The sequence below is a fragment of the Mytilus trossulus genome, chromosome 12, assembly GCF_036588685.1.
Source record: "Mytilus trossulus isolate FHL-02 chromosome 12, PNRI_Mtr1.1.1.hap1, whole genome shotgun sequence".
NCBI classification, from domain to species: Eukaryota; Metazoa; Mollusca; class Bivalvia; order Mytilida; family Mytilidae; genus Mytilus; species Mytilus trossulus.
This window is the reverse complement of record NC_086384.1, coordinates 22075975-22102868: the sequence shown is the minus strand read 5'-3', so window position 1 is coordinate 22102868 and position 26894 is coordinate 22075975. Positions and strand designations below refer to the sequence as shown.

At 32.3% G+C, this 26894-nt stretch overlaps 2 protein-coding genes across 2 annotated transcripts; one reads left to right on the top strand and one right to left on the bottom strand.

Moving 5' to 3' along the window:
- Window positions 1-1061: 1061 nt before the first annotated feature.
- Window positions 1062-14073, bottom strand: LOC134693291 (ran guanine nucleotide release factor-like). Its single transcript, XM_063554037.1, has 6 exons — window positions 13972-14073; window positions 12575-12642; window positions 11498-11611; window positions 8458-8559; window positions 4888-5040; window positions 1062-2267 (listed from the first exon to the last, which is right to left on the bottom strand). The coding sequence occupies exons 1-6, from the start codon at window positions 14059-14061 to the stop codon at window positions 2150-2152; spliced, it is 645 nt and encodes a 214-aa protein (XP_063410107.1). The 5' UTR covers window positions 14062-14073; the 3' UTR covers window positions 1062-2149.
- A 2157-nt stretch (window positions 14074-16230) lies between these two features.
- On the top strand, window positions 16231-23201 carry LOC134693289 (cytochrome P450 2C3-like). The gene is made up of 4 exons (XM_063554036.1): window positions 16231-16819; window positions 19547-20065; window positions 21179-21619; window positions 22893-23201. Exons 1-4 carry the CDS (start codon window positions 16477-16479, stop codon window positions 23075-23077), a joined length of 1488 nt encoding a protein of 495 aa, XP_063410106.1. The 5' UTR covers window positions 16231-16476; the 3' UTR covers window positions 23078-23201.
- The last annotated feature ends 3693 nt before the right edge of the window (window positions 23202-26894 follow it).

Below are 26894 nucleotides of genomic sequence, written 5' to 3'. Positions count from 1 at the left end.
TTATGTACACAAAAGCAGATTCAGTTCTGTACACATTACAAGAAAGTCCAGAAAAGTAATAAAAAGTTGCGACAACTGTTTTGATTTCAAACTGAAGGAAGGACAGTAATAAGTAACATTATATGCACAAAGCACTTAGGGGGCATAAATAAATATGTAAAGGAAATCAATTGGTCTTCTGAGAATAATTTATTTCTTTAATACAAAAATATATAATCATGCATTAAATTTCAACATCTAACAATAAATTCATGTAAATTGGTTGTAGTAACGTCGAAATAAATTAGTAGACTGGTACTTCTGTCCCTGTTTACTATAAAAGATCTGTATTTCACGGCTTTGTATTTTTTAAGTGGAACAAATAGGATATTGTAAAAAGCATGACAATAATGTACCAGCCATACTATCAATATGCCTTTCTTATATCAAAGCATTGCGAAATAAAACAATACAATATATATATACGTGTTTTGTTTGTGTGTAACATACAGCTGCCAAAAAATGATTGGATTTTTTTACTTGCTTTAAGGTGGTAGCCTGTGGTACCTAACACTACAGGGAGATAACTCTGTAAAATCAGCTTAACGTTTAAATTACATTGCATTGTTAAGGAAATAGTAAGCTTCTCAAAGATCAAAATTAGAGTTTGTCAAACTGCTTTTATCCTATATATCCAACCAATTTTTTCCAAAAAATTGATTGGTTCAAGTTTTCTGAATTTTTATATTTTTTTCAAAGGGCCAAAGTAAATATTTTGTGAAAATGTTATAAAAATTAAACAAGCCAAATAAATTTTAGTCAAGGTGTTGGGTACCACCTTAACCTCATAAAAAGATAAATCATGTTGTCAAAGACAAAGTACATTCCACACATCAAAGACTTCTAAGGATTCATTTTGTTAGTTATTTTTAATCCTCATTGAAGAGCTGATTTTTGTTTAATACTTCATAAATCATAGCACTTGGCTCATGCTTTAAACAGACTCAATGCTTTAAAACAGAATAATCATATAAAATGGCTTACAATATTTTTAAGGGTTCTTGATTAGATTACTACTTATCTTATACAATCAATACAATTTTACAGTGCAAATAGGTACCAGTATAAAAACAGCTGGATTTAGACATTCAATCAAAAAAATCATTTATTTTTTAACCAAAAAAAATAAAGTAATATGAGAGGCTCTTGATACAAGTACATTTTTGTAAATAGGTTTATACAAAAAAATGTGATACATTTCATACTCATAGTGTATCTAATTTTGACTCTAATGTTTAGTTTCACATTTAATACACAAATTGGTCCCTTATGACTTTTTAATTTAAATCTGTAACACATATCATGTTCATGTTAATGTTAAATAAACTTTGCATTCAAAAATTGTTTGATACTGATTTTCATTTGTTCATCAACTTTCAAAATAAGATCTACTTTTTTAACTATAATACAATCATTTACTAGTAAATAAACATTTAATAAGGACATCAATTTCTAAATGAACATGTAAAAGTATAAGGGGAGATAACTCTATAAAGAGAAGTCATAATGTATGATGATCTTTATGACATATTCATTAATCATTTGTGCTTTTCGCCATTCAAAATATTGTAGTCAGACAAATAAGCTAAGAATGTAAGATGATTCAAGATTTGACAAAAATTCCTTAATTCTTAATATAACATTGTATACCTAGAGCTATTCCAGAAATAAATACTGAATTAGTTGAGCGGCACATTTTTTACACCTGAACTTGGGATTTTTTCCCCAGATTATTTCAGTCCCTATAATTCTACCAATTATCGTAATATTTTTGTAAAGTACTCCTGACCCTCCCTTTCCCTGTATGGTCATTTTTCTGGAATGGCCCTTTACATTTCAAATTAAAGCATCTACATGCTACCGCATCACAGATTATCTTGGCAGGGTGCAAATTTTGGTAAAGTTAGCATTCTTTTTTAATATGCCAATTTTTATACTAAATTTAAATTCACGCTAGCAATTGTTTCCTGCAAAACCCACAACAATGGCTTAAAATTGCTAAAATTTCACACCCACCAAATAATCTGTCATATGATATTACAATTCCTATTGATGTTTATGAACTATTTATTATCCATGGGGGTTGGATAATATATCATATCAGCTGTCATTATACACCAAATATTCCTGAATCATGAAGTTTGAATGACATCAGCATCTGTTTAAAATCTTCTACAGACCATCTGATACAGTGTGTAGGTACAGCATGGTGACTACTACTAGATGGGCTAAAATAAAACAATGTTAGATATTAAATTAAGACCGAAACAATACCACATAATACACATATGTATTTTCATGGAACTACACTCTGTGGATACTTATAGTTTGGCATTGCACAAGGTCATGTTTTATTCTGACTTTTAATGACATCTTCATACTAAATCCATTGAATGTTGGATGTGTACTGATTGATATTTTAGTCTTAGGTACTAAGTACATAATTTTTTCTATTAGTTGTTATTAGCTTTGAACCAGTGGTCAATAGCTGTGAGAACATCCAGATCTGCACTTACTGTCCAGTGTTCTCCCCAGAAATTTTTGATAGCATCACATTTGGCGTAAAAAAAATAAACTGTATTTTGTTCAATGTCATTTGACGTGTTGCTTCGCAGCAATGCTCTATTTCCTTTATGGTATATGTTTATATTGTTCAATTCATAACTGAGAATTAAATTCAATTAAACTATACCCATGATAACAGTTGTTTTTACCTCTTGGGACACTTATAAATATATATGTAAGGTTCCAGTTATCCTTCATAACCAACTCAAGAATGAATGAATGAATTTTATATAAAAAGGGAAGAGAAAGTATTAGTTAGCAATAAAATTTCATTCTTTTTCTTTGTCATGTCTATTAAACTAATCTTTTCATGGTGACAGCTACTCAAAGAATTAGTCCCAGTTGTTTCTTTACATCAAAATGATATATATTTTTAACAAAAGTTAATCTACTTTAATCAGTATATTAACAATACATTTAAAGTAAAAGACCTTGCTATAAGTCAGTTAATGCATTTAGAATGCGTAGTTTTCTCTTTTGAGATAGTTTTTTCTGTCTACTGTGCCATTTAATTTGTGCCGGCCATCTAGCTGAAGTTATTATCGTAAAAATATGGATTTTTGTCGTATCTGGCCTAGTTCCGATCCATAGTTTACAACTTTACACAAATATTTCAATGTTGGCTGAAGGAAAACTTACAAAAATAAACAATATTTGACAAGAGATTGAGAATGCATAAGACGCTTTTAATGCATTAAAGGAATGAAACATTAGCTAAAGCCAATTATAATCACTTTCTAAAGATGTATCAAACTTATTTAGCTGAAATTCAAAATGTTTTATATACGGTCTTGATTGAAGTTATACCAGAAGGAAGAGATTTTTTTTGAAAATAGTAAAAATATACGACCAAACCTCTTTTCTAAAGGGAATTTTCAATATGGAAACATAGATTTCAAATTATTTTGTGATTTTCTGATAACGTTTTCTGCATGTCAAATGCGATTGAACCAGGTAGTATAAGTCATGTCACAAGTGTCAGCTTAGGGTACTCATATCCAAACAGTTATCACCCAATTACTATTAAAAGTGATATAATTTTTATGATCACAAGTGGTAATTAAATGAAAATTTAAAATATCCGACATGGTTTTACAATAGATTGGTGTTTTCAGGTCAGGTGAGCTAAAAATAACGGGTACATACATCAACCAATCAGGATAAGTTATACTTTTAAATCTGAATACCATGTGATGCTCATAAAATGGCTGAACCCATACAATGTACTGGTTTATTGTAACCTATTTATTATATTATAATTAATAATAATATTTAATTATGTAATTAGGATATCTGATTCAGTCATTTCATTCCCCTCTCCCTTATGGTACCTACTCTAAATTGACAGGATCATTAAATGTAATCAGGATATCTGATTTAGTCATTTCATTCCCCTTTCCCTTATGATACCTACTCTATATTGAAAGGATTATTGAATGTAATCAGGATATATGATTCAGTCAATTCATTCCCCTCTCCCCTATGAGACCTACTCTATATTGAAAGGATTATTGAATGTAATCAGGATGTCTGATTCAGTCAATTCATTCCCCTCTCCCTTATGGTACCTACTCTATATTGACAGGATCATTGAATGTAATCAGGATATCTGATTCAATCAATTCATTCCCCTCTCCCTTATTGTACCTACTCTATATTGACAGGATCATTGAATTTAATCAGGATATCTGATTCAGTCATTCCAATCCTCTCTCCTTTATGGTACCTACTCTATATTGACAGGATCAATGAATGTAATCAGGATATCTGATTCAGTCATTTCATTCCCCTCTCCCTTATGGTACCTACTCTATATTGACAGGATCATTGAATGTAATCAGGATATCTGATTCAGTCAATTCATTCCCCTCTCCCTTATGGTACCTACTCTATATTGACAGGATCAATGAATGTAATCAGGATATCTGATTTAGTCATTTCATTCCCCTTTCCCTTATGATACCTACTCTATATTGAAAGGATTATTGAATGTAATCAGGATATCTGATTCAGTCAATTCATTCCCCTCTCCCTTATGAGACCTACTCTATATTGAAAGGATTATTGAATGTAATCAGGATGTCTGATTCAGTCAATTCATTCCCCTCTCCCTTATGGTACCTACTCTATATTGACAGGATCATTGAATGTAATCAGGATATCTGATTCAGTCAATTCATTCCCCTCTCCCTTATGGTACCTACTCTATATTGACAGGATCATTGAATTTAATCAGGATATCTGATTCAGTCATTTCATTCCCCTCTCCCTTATGGTACCTACTCTATATTGACAGGATCATTAAATGTTATCAGGATATCTGATTCAAACTCTGATAATCTGATCAGGCCCATGTGGATGCTGATAGTGTTCTTTGCCGCCTCATTAAACTTGGCTACATCCTGTTGTCCTAAGATGTACCAGGCACTATCAAAACTGTAATAAACAAAAACTAAATCTTAAAATTAAGTCTACACAACATTCATTGACTTATAGCATTTTTTTTTAAGAAAATGTTTTATAAATAAACTAGAGGCTCCAAAGAGCCTGTGTCGCTCACCTTGGTCTATGTGAATATTAAACAAAGGACGCATTTGAATTCATGACAAAATTGTGTTTTGGTGATGGTGATGTGTTTGTATATCTTACTTTACTGAACATTATTGCTGCTTACAATCATTCTATCTATATTGAACCTGGCCTAAGAGATTCAGTGGAAAATGTTAGTTAAAATTTACAAATTTTATGAAAATTGTTAAAAATTGACTATAAAGGGCAATAACTCCTTATGGGGTCAATTGACCATTTAGGTCATGTTGACTTATTTTTAGGTGTTACTTTGCTGTACATTGTTTCCCTTTACAGTTTATCTCTATCTATAATAATATTCAAGATAATAACAAAAAACGGCAAAATTTCCTTAAAATGACTAATTCAGGGGCAGCAACCTAACAGCAGTTTGTCCAATCCATCTGAAAATTTCATGGCAAATAGATCTTGACCTGATTAACAATTTTACTCCCTGTTATATTTGCTCTAAATGCTTTGGTTTTTGAGTTATAAGCAAAAAACTGCATTTTACCCCTATGTTCTATTTTTAGCCATGGAGGCCATCTTTGTTGGTTGGCCGGGTCACGCCACACAATTTTTAAACTAGATACCCCAATGATGATTGCGGCCAAGTTTGTTTAAATTTGGCCTGGTAGTTTCAGAGGAGAAGATTTTTGTAAAAGATTACCAAGATTTACGAAAAATGGTTAAAAATTGACTATAAAGGACAATAACTCCTAAAGTGGTCAACTGACCATTTTGGTTATGTTGACTTATTTGTAGATTTTACTTTGCTGAACATTATTGCTGTTTACAGTTTATCTCTATCTATAATAATATTCAAGATAATAACAAAAAACAGCAAAATTTCCCTAAAATTACCAATTCAGGGGCAGCAACCCAACAACAGGTTGTCCGATTCATCTGAAAATTTCAGGGCAGTTAGATCTTGACCTGATGAACATTTTTACACATGTCAGATTTGCTCTAAATGCTTTGGTTTTTGAGTTATAAGCCAAAAACTGCATTTTACCCCTATGTTCTATTTTTAGCCATGGCGGCCATCTTGGTTGGTTGGCGGGGTCACCGGACACAATTTTTAAACTAGATACCCCAATGATGATTATGGCCAAGTTTGGATTAATTTGGCCCAGCAGTTTCAGAGGAGAAGATTTTTGTAAAAGTTAACGACGACGGACGACGCCGGACGCCGGATGCCAAGTGATGCGAAAAGCTCACTTGGCCCTTCGGGCCAGGTGAGCTAAAAAACCAGGACAATTTCACTAAAACATCAAAGGTAACTATGGACTCAATTCCCTTCTTTGTAACTCAATGCTCAAATAGAAGATTAAAAGCTCTGCAAAACAAATGTCTCCGGACGACTATGACCTTGACATCGCTATACCATTTTATGACCGCAAATATTTGGCAGTCACATAAAAACCAGATTGGAACAAGCAAGACCACAGACTGTTTAACCTGTACAGTCATCAATGGACTTAGTTTGGTCGTCATTCACAATTCAATCTTTTACATGACTTTTCATATTAATTTTCTAATTTTTGTCAAATTTTCTATTTTGAATGAAAGTACTACAAGTTCGGTCTCTTACTAGTCCAAACAATTATGACATCTTGAAAGGCTATTACATTTTTTTTCTTTGACGCCTTACTTCGACGTCGCAGGAAGGTGTCGAAGCAAAATTTTAAAATAGCCTTCGAAGACGTCATAATTATTTGGACTAGTCTCTTACATGCATTTTGATATTTTTTTGTATTGAACTGTCTAATTTCTTTTATTAGTCACAGTGGAATTCATGTTTTATGGAGAATAAGGTTTTAATGATCCATTTTACCAAAGAGGATATTAATTTAATCAAAAGTTGGTACAAATCAAACCTTCTTTCTTATGTTGTACTGTTATACCACTGTCCCAGGTTAGGGGAGGGTTGGGATTCAGCTAACATGTTTAACCCCGCCACATTGTTTATGTATGTGCCTGTCCCAAGTCTGGAGCCTGTAAGTGCAGTGGTTCTTGTTTGTTTATGTGTAACATATTTTTTTTTTCGTTCATTTTCTTAAATAAATTAGGCCGTTAGTTTTCTCGTTTGAATTGTTTTACATTGTCTTATCGGGGCCTTTTATAGCTTACTATGCGGTATAGGATTTGCTCATTGTTGAAGGCCGTACGGTGATCTATAGTTGTTAATGTTTGTGTCATTTTGGTCTTTTGTGGATAGCTGTCTAATTGGCAATCATACCACATCTTCTTTTTTATATTGACATGATTTTTTTTTCATTTTTTTTCTACTTACTGTGGATTCATTAATTTTTGTGGGTACCAATTTTCGTGGATTCAGAAAAACTTGCATGTTCGTGGATATTTGATTTCATGGTTTTGTTGACATCTGCATGCACGCCTTTATATAATATGTTGTTCCTTGAACATTTAATTTCGTGGTTCCCTTGTATCCACAAAAACCACGAAAATTGGTATCCAATGAAAAATAATGAATTCACAGTATTTGTCAAATTTCTCATTTAAAAAATAAGTAAGTGTTGGCTAACTTGTGCCATGATGACTTTGGACTTTTTTTTATTTGCACAAAATTTTACAAAAGGAATTAAATTTGATAAAAATTTAACAGTTATATGTAAGGAGAATTCAATGAAATCATCAAGTTTCACGGATTATCCCCCCTTGATTAAATAAGTAAAAGTAGATTATCTCCCCTTGATTAAATAAGTAAAAGTAGATTATCTCCCCTTGATTAAATAAGTAAAAGTAGATTATCTCACTTATAAGTAAAAATATATAAGTTTGATGTCTTTATAATGGGTTTTCAAGGGCTGACTATAGCTGTGTACATCTATATAATAACATTTGAAATTAACAATCAGTTTAACTTTTAATTGATAAATAAGATTGGATCTTTTTATCACAATGAATTTTTTTTTCAGAGAAACATGACAGTTTTTATTGCACACTGAAGTGAAAATTAGAAGAACTGCCCTTCCCAGCTAAAAAAAATCAAAATTAAGAGAGTAAATGTAATAATCAAAATCACTACTCCTTATTTTATAAATATCAAAATTAAACAAGTAAATATAACTATCAAAACCACTACTCCTTATTTTATAAATATCAAAATTAAAAGAGTAAATATATCAATCAACAAACGACCTTGACTGGCTATACAGCCCTTGAACGGTCGGTATAACAATCAAAATCACTATTCCATATCTTATATCATATGTTACTGATTCATGTGATTAACACCCAAACAGCTGGTATAAATCTTACTGTTCACTGGACAACTTGTCATCTGATATCTGTTCTGTATGTGTTATCTCACTATCTTGTGGTGATACATCATTGCCTTGGGCTAAGTCTTCAAAATGGGTTCTTAAAAAGAAAGGAAACAATTACAACACTGTCGAATTTAAAATTGTTTTAATTAAATGCGATTATCTAAATGCTATTATCAAAGATTAACAACATATAACAACAGAAATTTTAACATTTTTTTGACACTTTTTGGTTAAAAGAATAATTCTTTATTTATAGAAACTTTACATACCATGTGAAATTTCAGGAGAAATCCTAGTATTATCAGCAGTTGGAACCACTATGTAGCTTTTGCAATACCAAATTTTATCTAATCTTTTGCTAATGTCTTATAATTGGTAATTGGTGTAATAAAAGATTTTGAGTGTGCCAAATTACATTGTACATGTTAGATTTCTGTTATGTACAAACAGTTATAAAAACATTTAAGAGTGAGTAGAGGGGAAGAAATTAAAACCAGATGCTCCGCAGGGCGTAGCTTTATACGACCGCAGAGGTTGAACCCTGAACGGTTGGGGCAAGTATGGACACAACATTCAAGCTGGATTCCACTCTAAATTTGGATTGTGATTAAATAGTTGACACAGCATAGGTTTCTGACACAGAATGAATGTATTCAAATGAACTTAAAATTTTTGTTTTCTCTTAGAGCAATTCACTATGCTGTTGAATACTAATCCTCTCAAAAAAATGTTTGAAGAAATTTTCTTTTTATTTATGAAATTTCAAATGAGAAAAATTGAACCCAATTTTTTATTCACATCCCCCTTTCCCTTATTCCAAAACTAATTTCAATTAAAATATTCTAATGGAGTTTGCAACAATTACTTCTCATTTAAATACATCATAAAATATTAAGATGTAAAAAAACTGCTTGTTATCACTGAATGGTAAAGATTATTTAAATTTACCAGTTGGTAGTAAAAAGTGAATATACATTGTATATTGTATATAACAAAGATTTAAGTTGATTCTGGACAAAGAAAGATAACTCCAATTAAAAAAATTCTTGCAGATATTTATTGCTTACTATACTGGACAAAGAAAGATAACTCTTAATTAAAAAAAAATTTGCTATTTCACAATATTGTGAAATTAGATATTTCTTGCCATTGCACAATACTGTGCAATTGAAAAGACTTGCTATTGCACAATACTTAATATAATAATTTTAGATCCTGATTTGGACCAACTTGAAAACTGGGCCCATAATCAAAAATCTAAGTACATGTTTAGATTCAGCATATCAAAGAGGCCCAAGAATTTAATTTTTGTTAAAATCAAACTTAGTTTAATTTTGGACCCTTTGCACTTTAATTTAGACCAATTTTAAAACTGGGCCAAAAATTAAGAATCTACATACACAGTTAGATTTGGCATATCAAAGAACCCCAATTATTCAATTTTTGATGAAATCAAACAATGTTTAATTTTGGACCTCGATTTGGGCCAACTTGAAAACTGGGCCAATAATCAAAAATCTAAGTACATTTTTAGATTCAGCATATCAAAGAACCCCAAGGTTTCAATTTTTGTTAAAATCAAACTAAGTTTAATTTTGGACCCTTTGGACCTTAATGTAGACCAATTTGAAAACGGGACCAAAAATTAAGAATCTACATACACAGTTAGATTCGGCATATTAAAGAACCCCAATTATTCAATTTTGATGAAATCAAACAAAGTTTAATTTTGGACCCTTTGGGCCCCTTTTTCCTTAACTGTTGGGACCAAAACTCCCAAAATCAATACCAACCTTCCTTTTATAGTCATAAACCTTATGTTTAAATTTCATAGATTTCTATTTACTTATACTAACGCTATGGTGCGAAAACCAAGAAAAATGCTTATTTGGGTCCCTTTTTGGCCCCTAATTCCTAAACTGTTGGGACCGAAACTCCCAAAATCAATACCAACCTTCCTTTTGTGGTCATAAACATTGTGTTTAAATTTCATTGATTTCTATTCACTTTAACTAAAGTTATTGTGCGAAAACCAAGAATAATGCTTATTTGGGCCCTTTTTTGGCCCCTAATTCCTAAACTGTTGAAACCAAAACTCCCAAAATCAATCCCAACCTTTCTTTTGTTGTCATAAACCTTGTGTCAAAATTTCATAGATTTCTATTAACTTAAACTAAAGTTATAGTGCGAAAACCAAGAAAATGCTTATTTGGGCCCTTTTTGGCCCCTAATTCCTAAAATGTTGGGACCAAAACTCCCAAAATCAATACCAGCCTTCCTTTTATGGTCATAAACCTTGTGTTAAAATTTCATAGATTTCTATTCACTTTTACTAAAGTTAGAGTGCGAAAACTAAAAGTATTCGGACGACGACGACGCCAACGTGATAGCAATATACGACGAAAATTTTTTCAAAATTTGCGGTCGTATAAAAAATTGTAATTTTCTTCAGTGCCCTAAATGTACATCGTCCAGAGTCTTACTAGGACAAAGTAAGTAATTTTTAGTACTATCACTTTGAGTCTCCTTTTTATTTACCCCCTCAATCTACTGATTTCTCATAACTACAATCAGGTCTCCTTTTCACGAATGTGACTTCCTATTAGACTTAATACCATTTTTGTACTAACATGAGCAATAGGATGGGTGCCACATGTAGAGCAGGATTTATATACACTTCTTGCGCACCTGAGATTACTCCCAGTATTTGGTAAGGTTTTTGTTGCTTAGTCTTTCTACAAAAATGTATGTGCTTTTTTTGTGTACAATTTTTGTCTTTGTCTTTTCTTTTATAGCCATGGCATTGTCAGTTTATTTTTATTTATGTGTTTTAAATGTCCCTCTGGTATCTTTCACCCTTTTTCTAATATATGTCTTATAATTTTCTAATATATAACTGAAGGACACCTCCGGGTGCGGGAATTTCTCGCTACATTGAAGATCTGTTGGTGACTTTCTGCTGTTGTTTTTTCTATGGTTGGGTTGTTGTCTCTTTGACATATTCCCCATTTCCATTCTCATTTTTATCTTACTTAATGGCTACATCATCTCCACCTTCCACATGTTCCATAATCTCTATTATTACACTTTGGTCAGTTTCAGCATGTGTAAATACTTCTTGATTGTCTGGAATCTGTCTGAAGTCACTGAAAAATAAAAAACGGGAGGTAATTACACTCTAGTCCATTTCTGCATGTGAAAAATATTTCCTGAATGTGTGGAATTTGTGTGTTAATAATTCCTGATTGTGTGGTATTTGTGTGTAAATAATTCCTGATTGTGTGTAAAATCTGTCTAAAGTTGCAGAATCATATTCAAAGGGGGGTAACTGCACTACTTTGTAAAAACTTAGGGATCAGGGTGAGAAAAAAAATCATTGAACATGAATGTTGTCTAATATGCTTAAAAGTCTGTGATTTAAATTTTAAATACACATAGTTTTATGTAAAATATTATATATTATTATTCATTGAATTATAAGTCTCTCAATTCTTAGTACATGTATACACTATGTTTTATATATGTTTTTGATTTTTTTATGTTGTATGTTATTTTTCATATATATGTATTTGAATATTTTGTTATTCAAGTGGTGAGCTCAACTTTAATGAAATATTGAAACTGAATCTGTGTTGGAGCCTCACAAATATAATTTTGACAGGAATTTGCATCAGCAAGTCATTCAGGAAGAAGATTGGTTTTAGATACCTGTACTGTAAACAAAATGTTTTATAGATGACATGACAGTTAAGAGTTCAACATGTTCAAAGAGTCCGTTGAAATATAGTTAAAAATAAGTACATATATATTATATTGTTCAGGCGCGGATCCAGAGGGGGGTTCGGGGGGGGGTTGAAACCCCTCCTTTTTTTTGGACGATCAATGCATTTGAATGAGGACATGTAGTTGGAACCCCCCCTTTGTCCTTGGTTAGGACCCTCCCTTTTTAAATGGCTGGATCCGCCCCTGTTGTTGAGGAATAAAAGTAATTTCATTTGCTTCAAAACAGAAAAAGCCATGCAAGCCTCTTTTTGTCTTGTTTCTAAAGCTTGAACAATTTAATTTTTATATAATTTTTAGCTAAGTACATATATTCTTATTCTTATTACCTGACATCTTTAGCTCCATCAGGTAGAAATGCTGAAAAGGCACCACCAAATAACTCTCTTTCTGGCATCTAAAGAAGTAAAAAAAATCAAAGTGCTTGAAAGCATTGAACGGTACAGATTTCAAATTATGGTCTGTAAATTAAATAGTAAAAAAATAACACAAGGACCTACATTTACATATACATGTATGAGCTACAGTTCCGCAGCAACAAAAGAGGGACGAAAGATACCAAAGGGACAGTCAAACTCATAAATCTAAAACAAACTGACAACGCCATGGCTAAAAATGAAAAAGACAAACAATAGTACATATGACACAACATAGAAAACCAAAGAATTGTTACGGAGATGCGCAGCTTCGGAATAATCTCCCTTTGCAAAACAAGGTATGACACAAAATGAACCATTTCACTGTCAAAGAAAGGAATATGACAAAGTGTATATTTAGATAAATCATATGGTAATGATTTGGAAGACATCCAACTTACTGGATATTCAAGAGAAGATTTTGCCATTCTCATGGTGGAATTATACTGTTGTAGATGGACTTGTGAAAAGTATAGACTTGTTAAAGAAATATTTTGTACTGGGTCTTAAATTGACCACTTGGATTTATCATTAATCAGCTTTATAATATTTCACAACACGGATTTATCATTAATCCGACCAATGAAGTCTTCTTCACTTCACTAAATTTATTTATCATTAATCCGACCAATGAAGTCTTCTTCACTTCACTAAATTTATGTGTTGGTTTTACTGTTCACATGTGAACGATGTGTATTTTAATAAAGTATCTGAACATCTGTATTTGGTCTCATTTGCCAGAGCTCAGTCACAGCGGAACGAACCATTTATCGACAAGAGGGAATGGTGACACATAGCCACCCGACCCTCCTGTTACAGAATAAACAACAGGAACCCCACAAACTGCACACAGAACAAGATTGTAATGTAGTCTCTGATCATAACCATTTTGCAAAAGTAGCTTTGTTACCTAATCCTTAATGCAATATGAAATTTATATTGTAGTGAAAACATTCATGTCTGTAAAATGGTAAGAAATTAAAATAATTACATTGAACTCTTTGAATATTGTATATCTTACCACTTATATATCTGTTGCTTTTGAGTTTTGTGGTGTTATTAGCTAAGTATGTCTTTAAATAAGCTTCGATTGCACAACTGTAATTTCAGGTTTTTGCTAGATTGAACAAGATTTAACTAGATACAGCATAGTAAATCAGAAATTTTAAAATTAAAAAAAAACGTAATACTTATAAATAGACTAAAATGATTAGTTTTTTATCAATATCTTTTCACTGAAAAGCTCATCCAAATATTTGTCAATATGCCAAACCAAAATATAAAGGTTTTTTTCACTTTAAAGTACCTACCAAATACTTTTCTGCGTGAATTATTGTGAAATATACGAAAAATTTAAGTTTGGAAAGTGAAAATAGCAGGGGAGAGAAATCAAGAAACATGTGTTAAAATAACACCGGAAACAGTAACGGAATCGATACGCTTAAAATACGGGTTTTAAATTTGCCAAAAAAAACCCCACTAAACGCGTTCCTTTCCTTCCTGATCATCTGACAATGAAGTTCTAAACAGTTACATAAAGTTAGTACGTTGATTATAGAATATTTCTAAATATGTATAATGCTCCAATATATGAAGCACACACATCCGGACTACATGTATCACATGTACCAAGAGCAGGACCAAGACTGCGGCAATGTTGCCGGCATGATAAGATATCGGCTCAAAAGATACAATTATTGATGAACACCATCTGGATAGAGCTGGCTGTCAGTAACTTAGATACATGTAGTTGTTTTTTTGTCAATTTATGTATCATTGTCAGTTTGTTTAATTGCTTTTGTTTCAGGCCTATTCTGACATCGGACGGCAGACTTCTTTTAAAGTAAACTGAGTTCTACTGTACGTATTGCTGGTGTGTTTATAAAAACTGGGAAGATGTGGTATGATTGTCAATGAGACAACTGTCCACAAGAGACCAAAAATGACACAGACATTAACAACTATAGGTCACCGTACGGCCTTCAACAATGAGAAAAGCCCACTGTACCGCATAGTCAGCTATAAAAGGCCCCGATAAGACAATGTAAAACAATTCAATCGAGAAAACTAACGGCCTTATAATTTATATAAAAAAAAATGAACGAAAAACAAATATGTAACACATAAACAAACGACAACCACTGAATTACAGGCTCCTGACTTGGGACAGGCACATACATAAATAATGTTGCGGGGTTAAACATGTTAGCGAGACCTCTAACCTGGGACAGTTAGAGGTAACCGTATAGGGAGAGAGTAGAGATATATATTTAAAAAAAACCATTTTTTTCTTCTATGAAATGATTGTAACAAAATAGAAACACATGATGATATGTTGATCTTTCTGTAAAAGTAGCTGTGATTATGTTCTTGTTGATGTCTTTGTGTTTCTATTTTGTTACAATCATTTCATTCTTTTTAAGTGTTTAGTGATGCTTTCCGACAGTTGTCCGGTTTTTTTTTATTATTAAACTTTATATGTAAGACATTTTTCTCCTTTTAAGCTGTCGGTCAAGTATTGCATAGATGCAGAGTATATTTCTAATTCTGCAAGCTCCGCAAGGTTTGTAGCAACCCTATTTTTACTTAAACGAAATTTCATCAAAATACTGAGATATCATTAAAATCGTTTAAACCGTAACTTGTAAATTAAATAACCATTATCGACCGAACTAACAGATTCCAAGCTCAAACAAAATTGCTGCAGGTCACCAGCCGAATTTCATTTCTTATCCCTTACTGTTAGGTAAAATTCTAAGAGCCGCAAATTTACTGAAAATTACAATTACTGTTCAAGTTCAATGCGCTCTTATAACATTCCAGGACCTCCTTTATTACGAAATTTATATTCCAGGACTGCATAATTCGAATTTAATCGGGTTTCATAAAGCTTTAACAACTCAGTCTGAAATATTAAGGACTGAACACCTTCTGAAATATCAAGGACCTCCGTAATTCCGGATCCTGTAAAGGATATTCTAAAAATATTCCAGGACTGCCACTGCATTATTCGAATTAAGGATATCCTGAAATATTGTACGACCTCTATAAATAATTGATCAACATTGCTTAATTTCAGGAGGACCAAAGGTTTTTTGGATAGAATTTATTGAGATCTATAATCATATGATATAACAGGACATCATAAAAATTCCTTAAAAATTAAAGGAAGGACCTCTTGAAATAATTAATGTTTGACCATTTAATTTTGGAGGCCCTGTAATATTCAAGGATATGCTGAAAACGAGATTGTTTGGTTCCTGAAATACTTCATAATATCCGTAAATCAAATTCTGTAGGTCCTGAAATATTTCAGTGATTTATAGATACCCTGAATTCGAATTATGGCGATTTTGAAAATATTTCAGAAGCTCCTGATAGACACAGACTATTTTTGAATAAAATTCCGCTTTACATGTATGTCATATTTTTTTTTTTCAATAGACAAATATTTAAATATCTTCATCTCAGGTTTTTTTTTTGAACCGATAAAGTTAATGACCCTTTACGCAGATGTAACATTATGTTTCTTAAGAATTTTGTGGGCGACCTAAATTTCTAGTAAATCATAACTTGAAAGTTACACGTCTTATTATGCATATGAATGCATCAGACAAATTGACTTTCACTAGAGGAAAAATTATCATGATTCAAGCACGACATAAACCTTGAATTGCATTATACCTGTCGATGATTATAAATAATAACTAAACTAGCGTATCAAGTATACATTTCAGAAGACTATAAATTTTCCTATTTTAAGGTTAGATTATGTATGTCAACATTGTGAATGTAACACAAAGATTAGAAAAGTGATGGCGTATTTGTTAAATGTTTCGATTACTGAAGTGTTAATTGGAGTAACTGTAGGGCTAATATGCTGGCTTTGGATGAGATCACGGAGGCCAGCCGATTACCCCCCTGGACCAATACCACTACCACTAATTGGAAACGTACATCAACTTTCAGGTGGAAATATTGTGAAAGCTTTTCGCAGACTTCGAAAAGAATATGGTGATATTTTCAGTCTTTCAATTGGTTCATCTTGGGTGATAGTTGTTAACGGAACCGATGATTTACGTGAATTGTTGCTTAAAAGAGGCGACAGTATTTCAGACAGGCCAAACATTTTCATTTTAAAACTCAGGGATAACCATGGTAAGAATACTTTTAATTGATATTTCATAGTGTGTCTTTCTAGTATGATGTTATGTAACACTATTGTTTCAGGTAAGGGTGAATGAATGTACCTATTCAATGAAAACGTTTAAAATCGCTGCATGTGTTCGCAATTGTCCTAAGTCAGATACCTGATGTTCAGTGATTGCCGTTAGTTGATGTGGCTCATAAGTGTTTCTCGCTTCTTGTTTTTACATCAGATGTCCGTAAGGGCATTCCGATGTTATGTTGCCACAGACATTTCTACCCACGTAACTTTCGTTTTTGACTGATACCCGATCGCAAAATAACATTCCTTATCGCTTGTTATATATCAATTTTATCAATGAATATTTATGAATATAATTTTTAAAAACATAGATAAATGATATGATTTTTTTTGTCGGGAGAAATATCATAGAATATATCAATAACAAATCATTGTGTTAACACACGCGGAATAATATCTCAAGAACGATTTGCGGGAAAATATGAATGCCTACTCGAATCCAATCTATTTGAAAAATTGAAATGATTACAAAAGAGTGTCCACTATGCACTTGTACTGCACTATTTTTAGAATATTAGAAAAGAATAATATACAAATGGATGGACATTTTATATACTTGTAACTGTTATATACAAATATTAATATGATATATAACAATAAACCAGTTGTAAGTATACTGATTTGTATCACTACAATATAATCATGAGTAAGTTACGATAATGTTGAATTCCCTGTCATTTATTCATCATCCATACACGAACTTGTCTCACAAAAAAATATATCTATGTACCTTAACCTCACTTTCTGGTTATGAGATGTGATTTTTTCTGAGACAAGTGCTTGTGACCATCAACAAAAACTTGCGGTCATCCTCTGTTCAGTACATCAGTACTTTGATTTATAAAGATTAGACCGTCTGTTTCCTGTTTGAATTGTTTTACACTAGTAATTTTTGGGGTTCTTTGTAGCTTGCTGTTCGTTGTGATCCAAGGCTTTCTGTTGAAGACTGTACTTTGACATATAATGGTTTAATTTTATAAAATGTGACTTGGATGGAGAGTTGTACATGTCTCATTAGCCCTAACATCACAACTTCTTATATCTAGTTAACCGAATATAATTTCATAACTTGCATGTTTAATATAGAAACCACTAGTTTGATTTACTGGCAGCTATTACGAGACATTCCGATAAGTAAACGACTATCACTAATATTTGTTTAAAAAATATAAACTTGGCGACCGGTCAGTCAACTCTTCAAATTGCGTTTTACATTAAATATCTTGTAAACATGGTGTTTTGTTCGCCTGCAATTATATAGGCTGAATGCATAGCATGTTTGTCTTTCGCGTAGACAAATCCATTCCCCCACCCCAAAGGGATCTATAATTGTAGAAAAAGAAATACATGAAAATCATTTGAACTGTGTCTAGAGATGATATATTTTCCAATTAAAGGGGTTGTGTACGCGCTCTGCACACCCTATTGAATCCGACATGCCCTTTTTCGTATGTTGTTTGTACATGAATCATTTGAAATGCTTTGTCATGTCTGATCCTATACCCAATGTTGCTGAATCTTCGTCATTCGTCTCTTGTGTATAGATGTCTCATAGCCACTTTTCTTTATTTAGGATAGGTAGACACATCGAATTTTCAATATTTCTTGAACTTCTCTTCAACAGTATGAATGCAATTGGAGCTACCATTTTATTTGTATGGGGTTGGGGCTAAAATGAAAAAAATATTGTCTTGCATTTTGTTTTGGTTGTAATCTGTGTCCTGCCTTTTCTTCACTGTATTCTGTTCTGCTTTTTTTTTAAATCAAAACTCCTGTCCCCCTTAAAAATCATTTGATAATTCCCTTAAAGGGGCACTAGCTACGAGATACATAAACAATCAAAAGTATGTTTTTTTTTTGTTCAATCATTAATGAAAGTGAAATAGTGAGATAATAATTTACTTTTATTAGCCAAAATGGTTCAATTTTGTCAGATTAAGCGAATAAACATTGGTATTGAGTTATTCACTTGCAAGTGAATAAGTCGACCTCATTATATACGTATTTATGGGAAGTCCAATTTAACGCTGTGAAAAGAGATAAAATAACGCATGCATTGTCAGTGTACGGGTATTTAAAGGAAAAGAATGTCAACATAAAAAGTAAAACTAGGTAAATAATTTGATCAACTGATTCGATCCCCACAAAATCATTCTTATAAAGGTAAAAACGACGATAAACATAAATTTTTAATCTACAATACAAAATGTAACAGACCTATAAAAATCCAATAGCACGAGTTGCTTAATCTATTTATATATAATATATGTTTATGTTTACATCGCTTATATGGTCATAGAAGGTCAACTCGATAGTTAATTAGATGGCGTCTTGGCTAAAACTCACACGAAACGAAGCTACATTTTATTGAGACTATGTCCTGTAATTGTTTATTCTATACTTTTGATAGTTTGGAAAATGTTTTACATTGTTATAAATAAAGTATGAGTATGATTCAAATCGGTGAACATGAATTTGGCAGCTATTGCCCCTTTAATGAAATATCATTTAAGATTTTGTGAATACTTAGTACTTGAATATTGGTAATGTTAAGACAATGAATATTATTATGTGTATCAACACCTGCGATTCCAACCCAACCAATGTTTCGATTACTAAAAGTACATTTTGATGTACATATAATTTGACTTTTTCAGGAATAATCGCATCAAACGGCACAACATGGAGACAACAGCGGACATTTGCACATTTAAAACTTAGAGATTTTGGATTTGGAAGACGTAGTTTTGAATCAAGAATTTCAGAAGAGGTTGATATATTCCTGAAATATCTGGAAGGTTTGAAAGAAAAGCCCTTTGATGTTTCTGAAAAATTAAATATTAGTGTATCTAACAACGTCATGTCAATAATAATTGGACGAAGATTCGATTACGATGACCCAAAGTTTAAATACTTTGTTGGCTTACTTACTGAAAATTTCAAGAATGCAGCTCTGGCAGGGCCACTGTATTTCTTTCCAATACTTGCCAAGCTTCCTGGTGACTTGTTTGGCGCTAAAAAAATCGTTGATATCTCGGTTAAGCTTAGACAATTTTATAGGGACGAAATAGCAGAACACAAGGCATCATTTGACGAAAACAACATCAGGGACTTTACAGACGCCTATTTGAAGGAAATAGCGCTCCATAAAAATGAAAAGGACACAACGTTTACAGGTATAAAGTTTAAATCACCGCGCATTTTCTTTTTTAACACTTATTACAATAGTATCTTTTAAAATTAAAATTAAAATTATATGTTATTAAAACATTTTCAGAATAAAATTTTAAAGCAAATTTTGAAGCCCGAAATAAATCTAGTATTATAAGTCTTGGTAAAGATGACTTAAAGAAAATGTACTGAACTTGTGACTATGATTCAGCTCACATATTAAATGGAACTTCATTTGATAAATGGGATATATTTTCCGAATATTGAGAAATTGCTTTCAATATACTAGTAGATTAAAGTGAAAAGGTGACTCACTCATATCCCCTGCATGTCACTAGTTGTTAATATTACAATACTTGATAGTTCAATGGCATACTTAATTCAAGCCGGAAGAATCTCACCAATGGTACCCCACTTGGACGACTTTCGGAAAACACATAAAGCGGTTTTTGTGTGAATAAAAGGTTTCCCATAAAAAAAAACTGTGAGAAATGTCATATATATCTAAAGATTTCTATATACATGTATACGGAAATTTTCAGAAAAGAACAACATATATAAAAACAAAAGGGACCCAATTTAAGTCCAAGCATGTCACGACAAGCACTGGGAAATACATTATAACAATTAGAGCAAAATAGTTAGAGATATAACCTTAAATCGCTCGCTAAAGTGAAAGACAATTCTCGCATTTGATTCTAGTTGAAGTAAAACATTATTTTCCTTGCGTAAATGCAGAAATCAAATTGGAAAATTAACATAGACAAGAACGTGGTTTCAAGTTCATTTGATCTTACCTGTATAAAATTAAAAAAAAAAAAAAAGAAATAAGGAAATGCGTCAAAGGGACAACAATCAGACCAAAGAGCAAAAAACAGCCCAAGGCCTCCAATGGGTCTCCAACACAACGAGACAATCCCACACCTGGAGGCGAGCTTCAGCTGCATGCTCCTAAAAATAATGCAACTTTTCTTTTTCAGGTTTCGAACAAGAAACTGATAGACCCTTTTTTTCACGTTTTTTTTTAAACCTTATAATGCATGCCTATAAAACAGAAACACAAAATCCACACATATTGTAATTTTAGTAAAAAAAGCAATACTCCTTTTCCGTTTCAGAAAAACAACTTATGTGGCTGATATCGGACTTTTTTACAGCGGGGACTGAGACAACTTCAACTACACTAAGATGGGCTATGGTGTTTTTATTAAATAACCCTACAGTTCAAACTAAAATGAGAAAAGAGATTGAAGATGTTATCGGAAGCGGAAGATCACCGCAGTTATCTGATCAGAAAAACCTGAATTATTGTGTGGCGGTTATTCATGAAGTTCTTAGACTAGGAAATATTTCTCCAACTTCCCTGCCTCATAGTGTTTCAGAAGATGTCTTCTACAAAGGATATAAAATCCCCAAAGGTGCTATTGTTATGCCGATGTTAGATTCTGTCTTGTTAGACGAAAGCAACTTCCCAAACAGCCACGAGTTCATACCAGAACGATTTATCGATAAAGATGGCAACTTAGTGGACTTGGATAAAGTTATCGCGTTCTCTATTGGTAATCATACTATTCTAATTGTAACGTTATTTTCAAATATGTTTTAAACTCGACAATAACAATATGAATGAAGCAATTTCCATCGTGGGGCCATTATTGAAGAACAAAATAAGATAAATATCCCAATTTATCTTTTTTTCAATTTCAAATTTTATTTTCTTTGTTTATTTTTTTTTCTTTCTGATCAACCATTGTTAAGATTTATATTTTAACCATCAAGACTGAGTTCCTGTTTGTTGTTTGTTTTAGAGTCCATTGGCAAATATTAATATAAAGACATTAGTTTTTCATAATAGAACATTATACAATAATGGTCTTTTGATGAGGTCAATGTGTGGTTTTATTAACTTTAAAAAAAATGACATTCACTATGAATATCCGTTTTCAAAAGTTAATCAAACCAAATATTTACCGAATTTGGAAACTAAAGACAGTAATTGTTTGAAAAATGTATGTAATGGAAAATATTTACAAAAAATAATTGTACATCAATGGTTTTTTACCAAAATTATACACGTTAAAACACGCGACGTTTTGCGCAGTAAATATACCTTTTGCGCAGGTGAATATGCTTATTTATGCTGAGTTCACACGTCAATCCTAATTCGAATTACAATGCGCGTCAAATTCGCTTTAATGTCCAAACGACGTTAACTTTTTAATAAGTATTCACAAAAGCGTATATTTAATGCGAATTAGATAATTCGAATTAGCGAATTCGAAACAATTCGAATTAAAAAAGAAGAGTGTGTGAACGCGACTTGCGAATTCGATTCGCATTCGTTTCGAATCCAATTCGAAATTAATGTCCGTGTGAAAATCTTCTTCCCTTTTCTATAGCGATATAACTGTCATCAATTTCAGAAAAGATTATATATGAAAATGAGAATCCCCTTATATATATAGATTATATATGTTAGTAGCTAAAAGTGCATGAAAAGACTTTTGATCTATAATGGTTTACTTTTACACATTCTGACTTGAATGGGGGGTTGTCTCATTGGCACTGACATACCACATCTTCTTATATTTTCTAACATATGTGAATAATCAAACAAAAAGAACCACGGAGTTTATTTAAAAAAAAAATATATAACGAAAAACAGTTATATCAAACAACAGCAACACTTAACTACTAGCTTGCTTTCAGATGCAACCATGAACTATCCATGGCCTTATTTTGTACATGGTGATACATTCAAAACGGTCAGATCTTCAAATGGAATGTTCCGAAATTGTTACTGGTAATATTCTGTTTATTTTATTTTTCCAGGCAAGAGAAATTGTACTGGAGAGTCTTTGGCGAGAATGGAACTTTTCCTTTACTTGACCTCTCTTATCCAGAGGTTTGAACTGGTACCTCCAGAGGGAGAGGACCCACCTACGTTAGACGGAATTTATGGAACTACCCATAGTCCTCTACCATTTACACTCAGGGTACTATCCACACACAAGTGACGATTATGATATTATTTACACTCTAGTATATGGCTTTTTGGACTTTATGGAACTACCCATAGTCCTCTACCATTTACACTCAGGGTACTATCCACACACAAGTGACGATAATGATATTAACTACACTCTAACTAGTATATGTTTTTTGTACTATTATTTATTAAAAGTTTTACTAAAAAGATTATAATTTATTTATGTGACTATGCTGAATTTTGCAAAATGTGTAAAGAGGGACGAAAGATACCAAAGGGACAGCCAAACTCATAAATCTAAAACAAACTGACAACGCCATGGCTAAAAATGCAAAAAAAGATGTGTAAATGTCATACATCGGAATTATTTCAAGCTCATATTTATGTGTATATAGATAGCGTATCCATCTTTTCCAATCAACACTCTAAGCTATTTTACCCCAGAGTCTTACTATATTGTTTCAAATACTTGCAATTAAACAGACCTGACCAAAGATCTTCAATCCGGCAACACACAATAGAATAATACTATGAAACAAGATACAAAAAAGAGGGACGAAAGATACCAGAGAGACATTCAAACTCAAAGACTGAAAAACAAACTTACATCGCCACGAATAAAAAGGAAAAAGGCAAACAGACGCATTTTAGTACACGAATAATTACAATCACAAATGATGGTTCTTATTTGATATTCGAGACACGTACATGAACGTGCTATGTAAAATAAGCAAAAAAAGTATCAACACTTTTAATCTTGATCTGTGGACAAACAAATGGTGCAGACAAAAAAAACCTGTAATCTATACTAAGACAAAAGGGACGAGATACAACACATGATCTTTCAAAACTCATAATTGAAGTAAAATAGGCAATATAAACGGTCACGTCATGGCAAACCTCGAAAAAAAAAACACCACGAAAACAACGTCAATAGTTTATAAACCAGATGCTCCGCAGGGGCAGCTTTATACGACCGCAGAGTTTGAATCCTGAACATTGGGGCAATTATGGACACAACATTCAAGCTTGATACAGCTCTGAATTTGGATTGTGATTAAATAGTTGACACAACACAGGTTTCTGACACATAATAAATGTGGTCTAAGAACTTAAACTTAAAAACATTAAATTTTGAATTGGACATTACCTTTTATAATCCAATATTTAAAATCTAACTACATGGTAAGATTCAGCATATCAAAGAACCCCAAGAATTCATTTTTTAATGAAATCAAATAAAGTTCAATTTTGGACCCTTTAAACCTCATTGTGGACCAATTTGATAACCGGGCCCAAACATCAAAAATCTAAATACATGGTTAGATTAAGCATATCAAAGAACCCCATATATACAATTTTTGTTGAAATCAAACAAAGTTTAATTTTGGACCCTTTGGACCAACTTGAAAACTGGGCTTATAATAAAAAATTCTAAGTACATGTTTAGATTCAGCATATCAAAGAACCCCAAGGATTCAATTTTTGTTGAAATCAAACAAAGTTTAATTTTGGACCCCAATTTGGACCAACTTGAAAAATGGGCCCTTAATAAAACATATAAGTACATGTTAAGATTCAGCATATCAAAAATCCCCAAGGATTTATTTTTTGTTGAAATAAAACAAAATTTAATTTTGGACCCCGATTTCGAAAAACTGGGCCAATAATCAAAAATCGAAGTACATGTTTATTTTCAGCATATCAAAGAACCCCAAGAATTCAATTTTTGTTTAAATCAAACTTAGTTTAATTTTGGACCCTTTGGACCTTAATGTAGACCAATTTGAAAACGGGACCAAAAATTAAGTATCTACATACACAGTTAGATTCGGCATATCAAAGAACCCCAATTATTCAATTTTTGTTTAAATCAAACTTAGTTTAATTTTGGACCCTTTGGACCTAAATGTAGACCAATTTGAAAACGGGACCAAAAATTAAGTATCTACATGCACAGTGAGATTCGGAATATTAAAGAATTATTATTCATTTTTGATGAAATCAAACAAAGTTCAATTTTGGACCATTTGTGCCCCTTATTCCTAAACTGTTGGGACCAAAACTCCCAAAATCAATCCCAACCTTCCTTTTATGGTCACAAACCTTGTGTTTGAATTTCATAGATTTCTATTCACTTATACTAAAGTTATGGTGCAAAAACCAAGAAAAATGCTTATTTGGGGCCCTAATTCCTAAACTGTTGGTACCTCAACTCCCAAAATCAATCCCAACCTTTCCTTTGTGTTCATAAACCTTGTGTTTAAATTCATTGATTTCTATTTACTTATACTAAGGTTATTGCGTGAAAACCAAGAATAATGCTTATTTGGGCCTTTTTTTTGGCTCCTAATTCCTTATCTGTTGGGACCAAAACTCCCAAAATCAATCCCAACCTTCCTTTGTAGTCATAAACCTTGTGTCAAAATTTCAGTTTTCAATTGACTTAAAACTAAAAGTCTTTGGGCGACGATGACAAAGATGACGCAGACGACGACGCCAACGTGATACCAATATACAACCAAAATTTTTTCAATTTTTGCGGTCGTATAAAAACTAACAAAAATAGTTCATTAAACCAGAAACTCTTACCGAGGCAAAGTTTATGAAAGATCTTCGATGTTTTGAATGGTATACAGATCCTGCTCAAAGCGACACCCATCATGTTGCTAATTGTTACGACAAACTGATGTAAAAATCGACGATATAAAGAGAAAGAGATTGTGGTTTCGACAGTTTGAACATTTTTGTGGTCATCAGTGAGCAAGATATTCCATAAAGGCCAACCAAATCGTCATGAAGTATTTAAATTTTTCGATTTGATGACATTACCACCAAGACTTGATTAAGTAGCATCCTTGTTAGTGGCAAGCTTCTTTCAAGGAAATCATGATAGTAAACATATGCTCTAGAATATCGTATCAACTGGTAGATATATATATATTCCGTATGCAGGGATTATAGAAATAGAAAATTCACTTTTGTCATAGCTTTTTGTTCCCAACTTCAAGTTCGAATGGGTAGATGCGTTCAATTAAAAAAGGAATTCAAATTGTGTATAGGGAGACATCATCTTAACATGAAGTTACCGAACAATGAAATTTAAATAACAGTGGAACAGATAATGAAAACACGATTAAAAAACAAAATACCAGCAATGAAGAAAACTACTTTTCAGTTGAATTAAAAAGCTGATCAATGTACCACTTACAATGGTGACAACATTCATACTATATACATGTGTAGGCTCCTGGTAAGACAGAAATACTTCTCGGAACTTATATGCTAATTTATGTAAACGATTTATCAGTTTTAACATTAGAATTTACAAATACAGGCTAGGATGTAGAGCGACTATGATGAATTTAAGTGGGATGTGAATCAAAGTGTTTGTGAGCACTGAATGAAGGTTTACTTTTTACAAATTGTGTGGGTGGAGAGTTGTCTCATTGTCACTTATACCACATCTTCTTATATCTATCATAACAAGCCTACAAGAAATGGAGGCTTGAGAGCACTTACAAAGCAATTTTCTCTTGAAAATATATATCTTAGGGGTCTAACTCTTTTGAAAGTAATTGAATGATACTGATTTTTCACCATGCCAAAGACATTACTGAGATAAACTTATGAACATTTGTTATAAAAATCTGGCAATAATTGTAACAGCTCTTATGAAACCAGAAAGAATCAAACCTGTTATTTCTATTCCTCTGCAACACGCTGTGCAAAAACAAAAAATCTAAAAGCACTAACGGCGCATGATCCTAGTGACAATCTAAATATATGGATTGGCAGCAGAAATCTTGTATTTATATTGATATCTGTCGGACTAATGCTGTTTG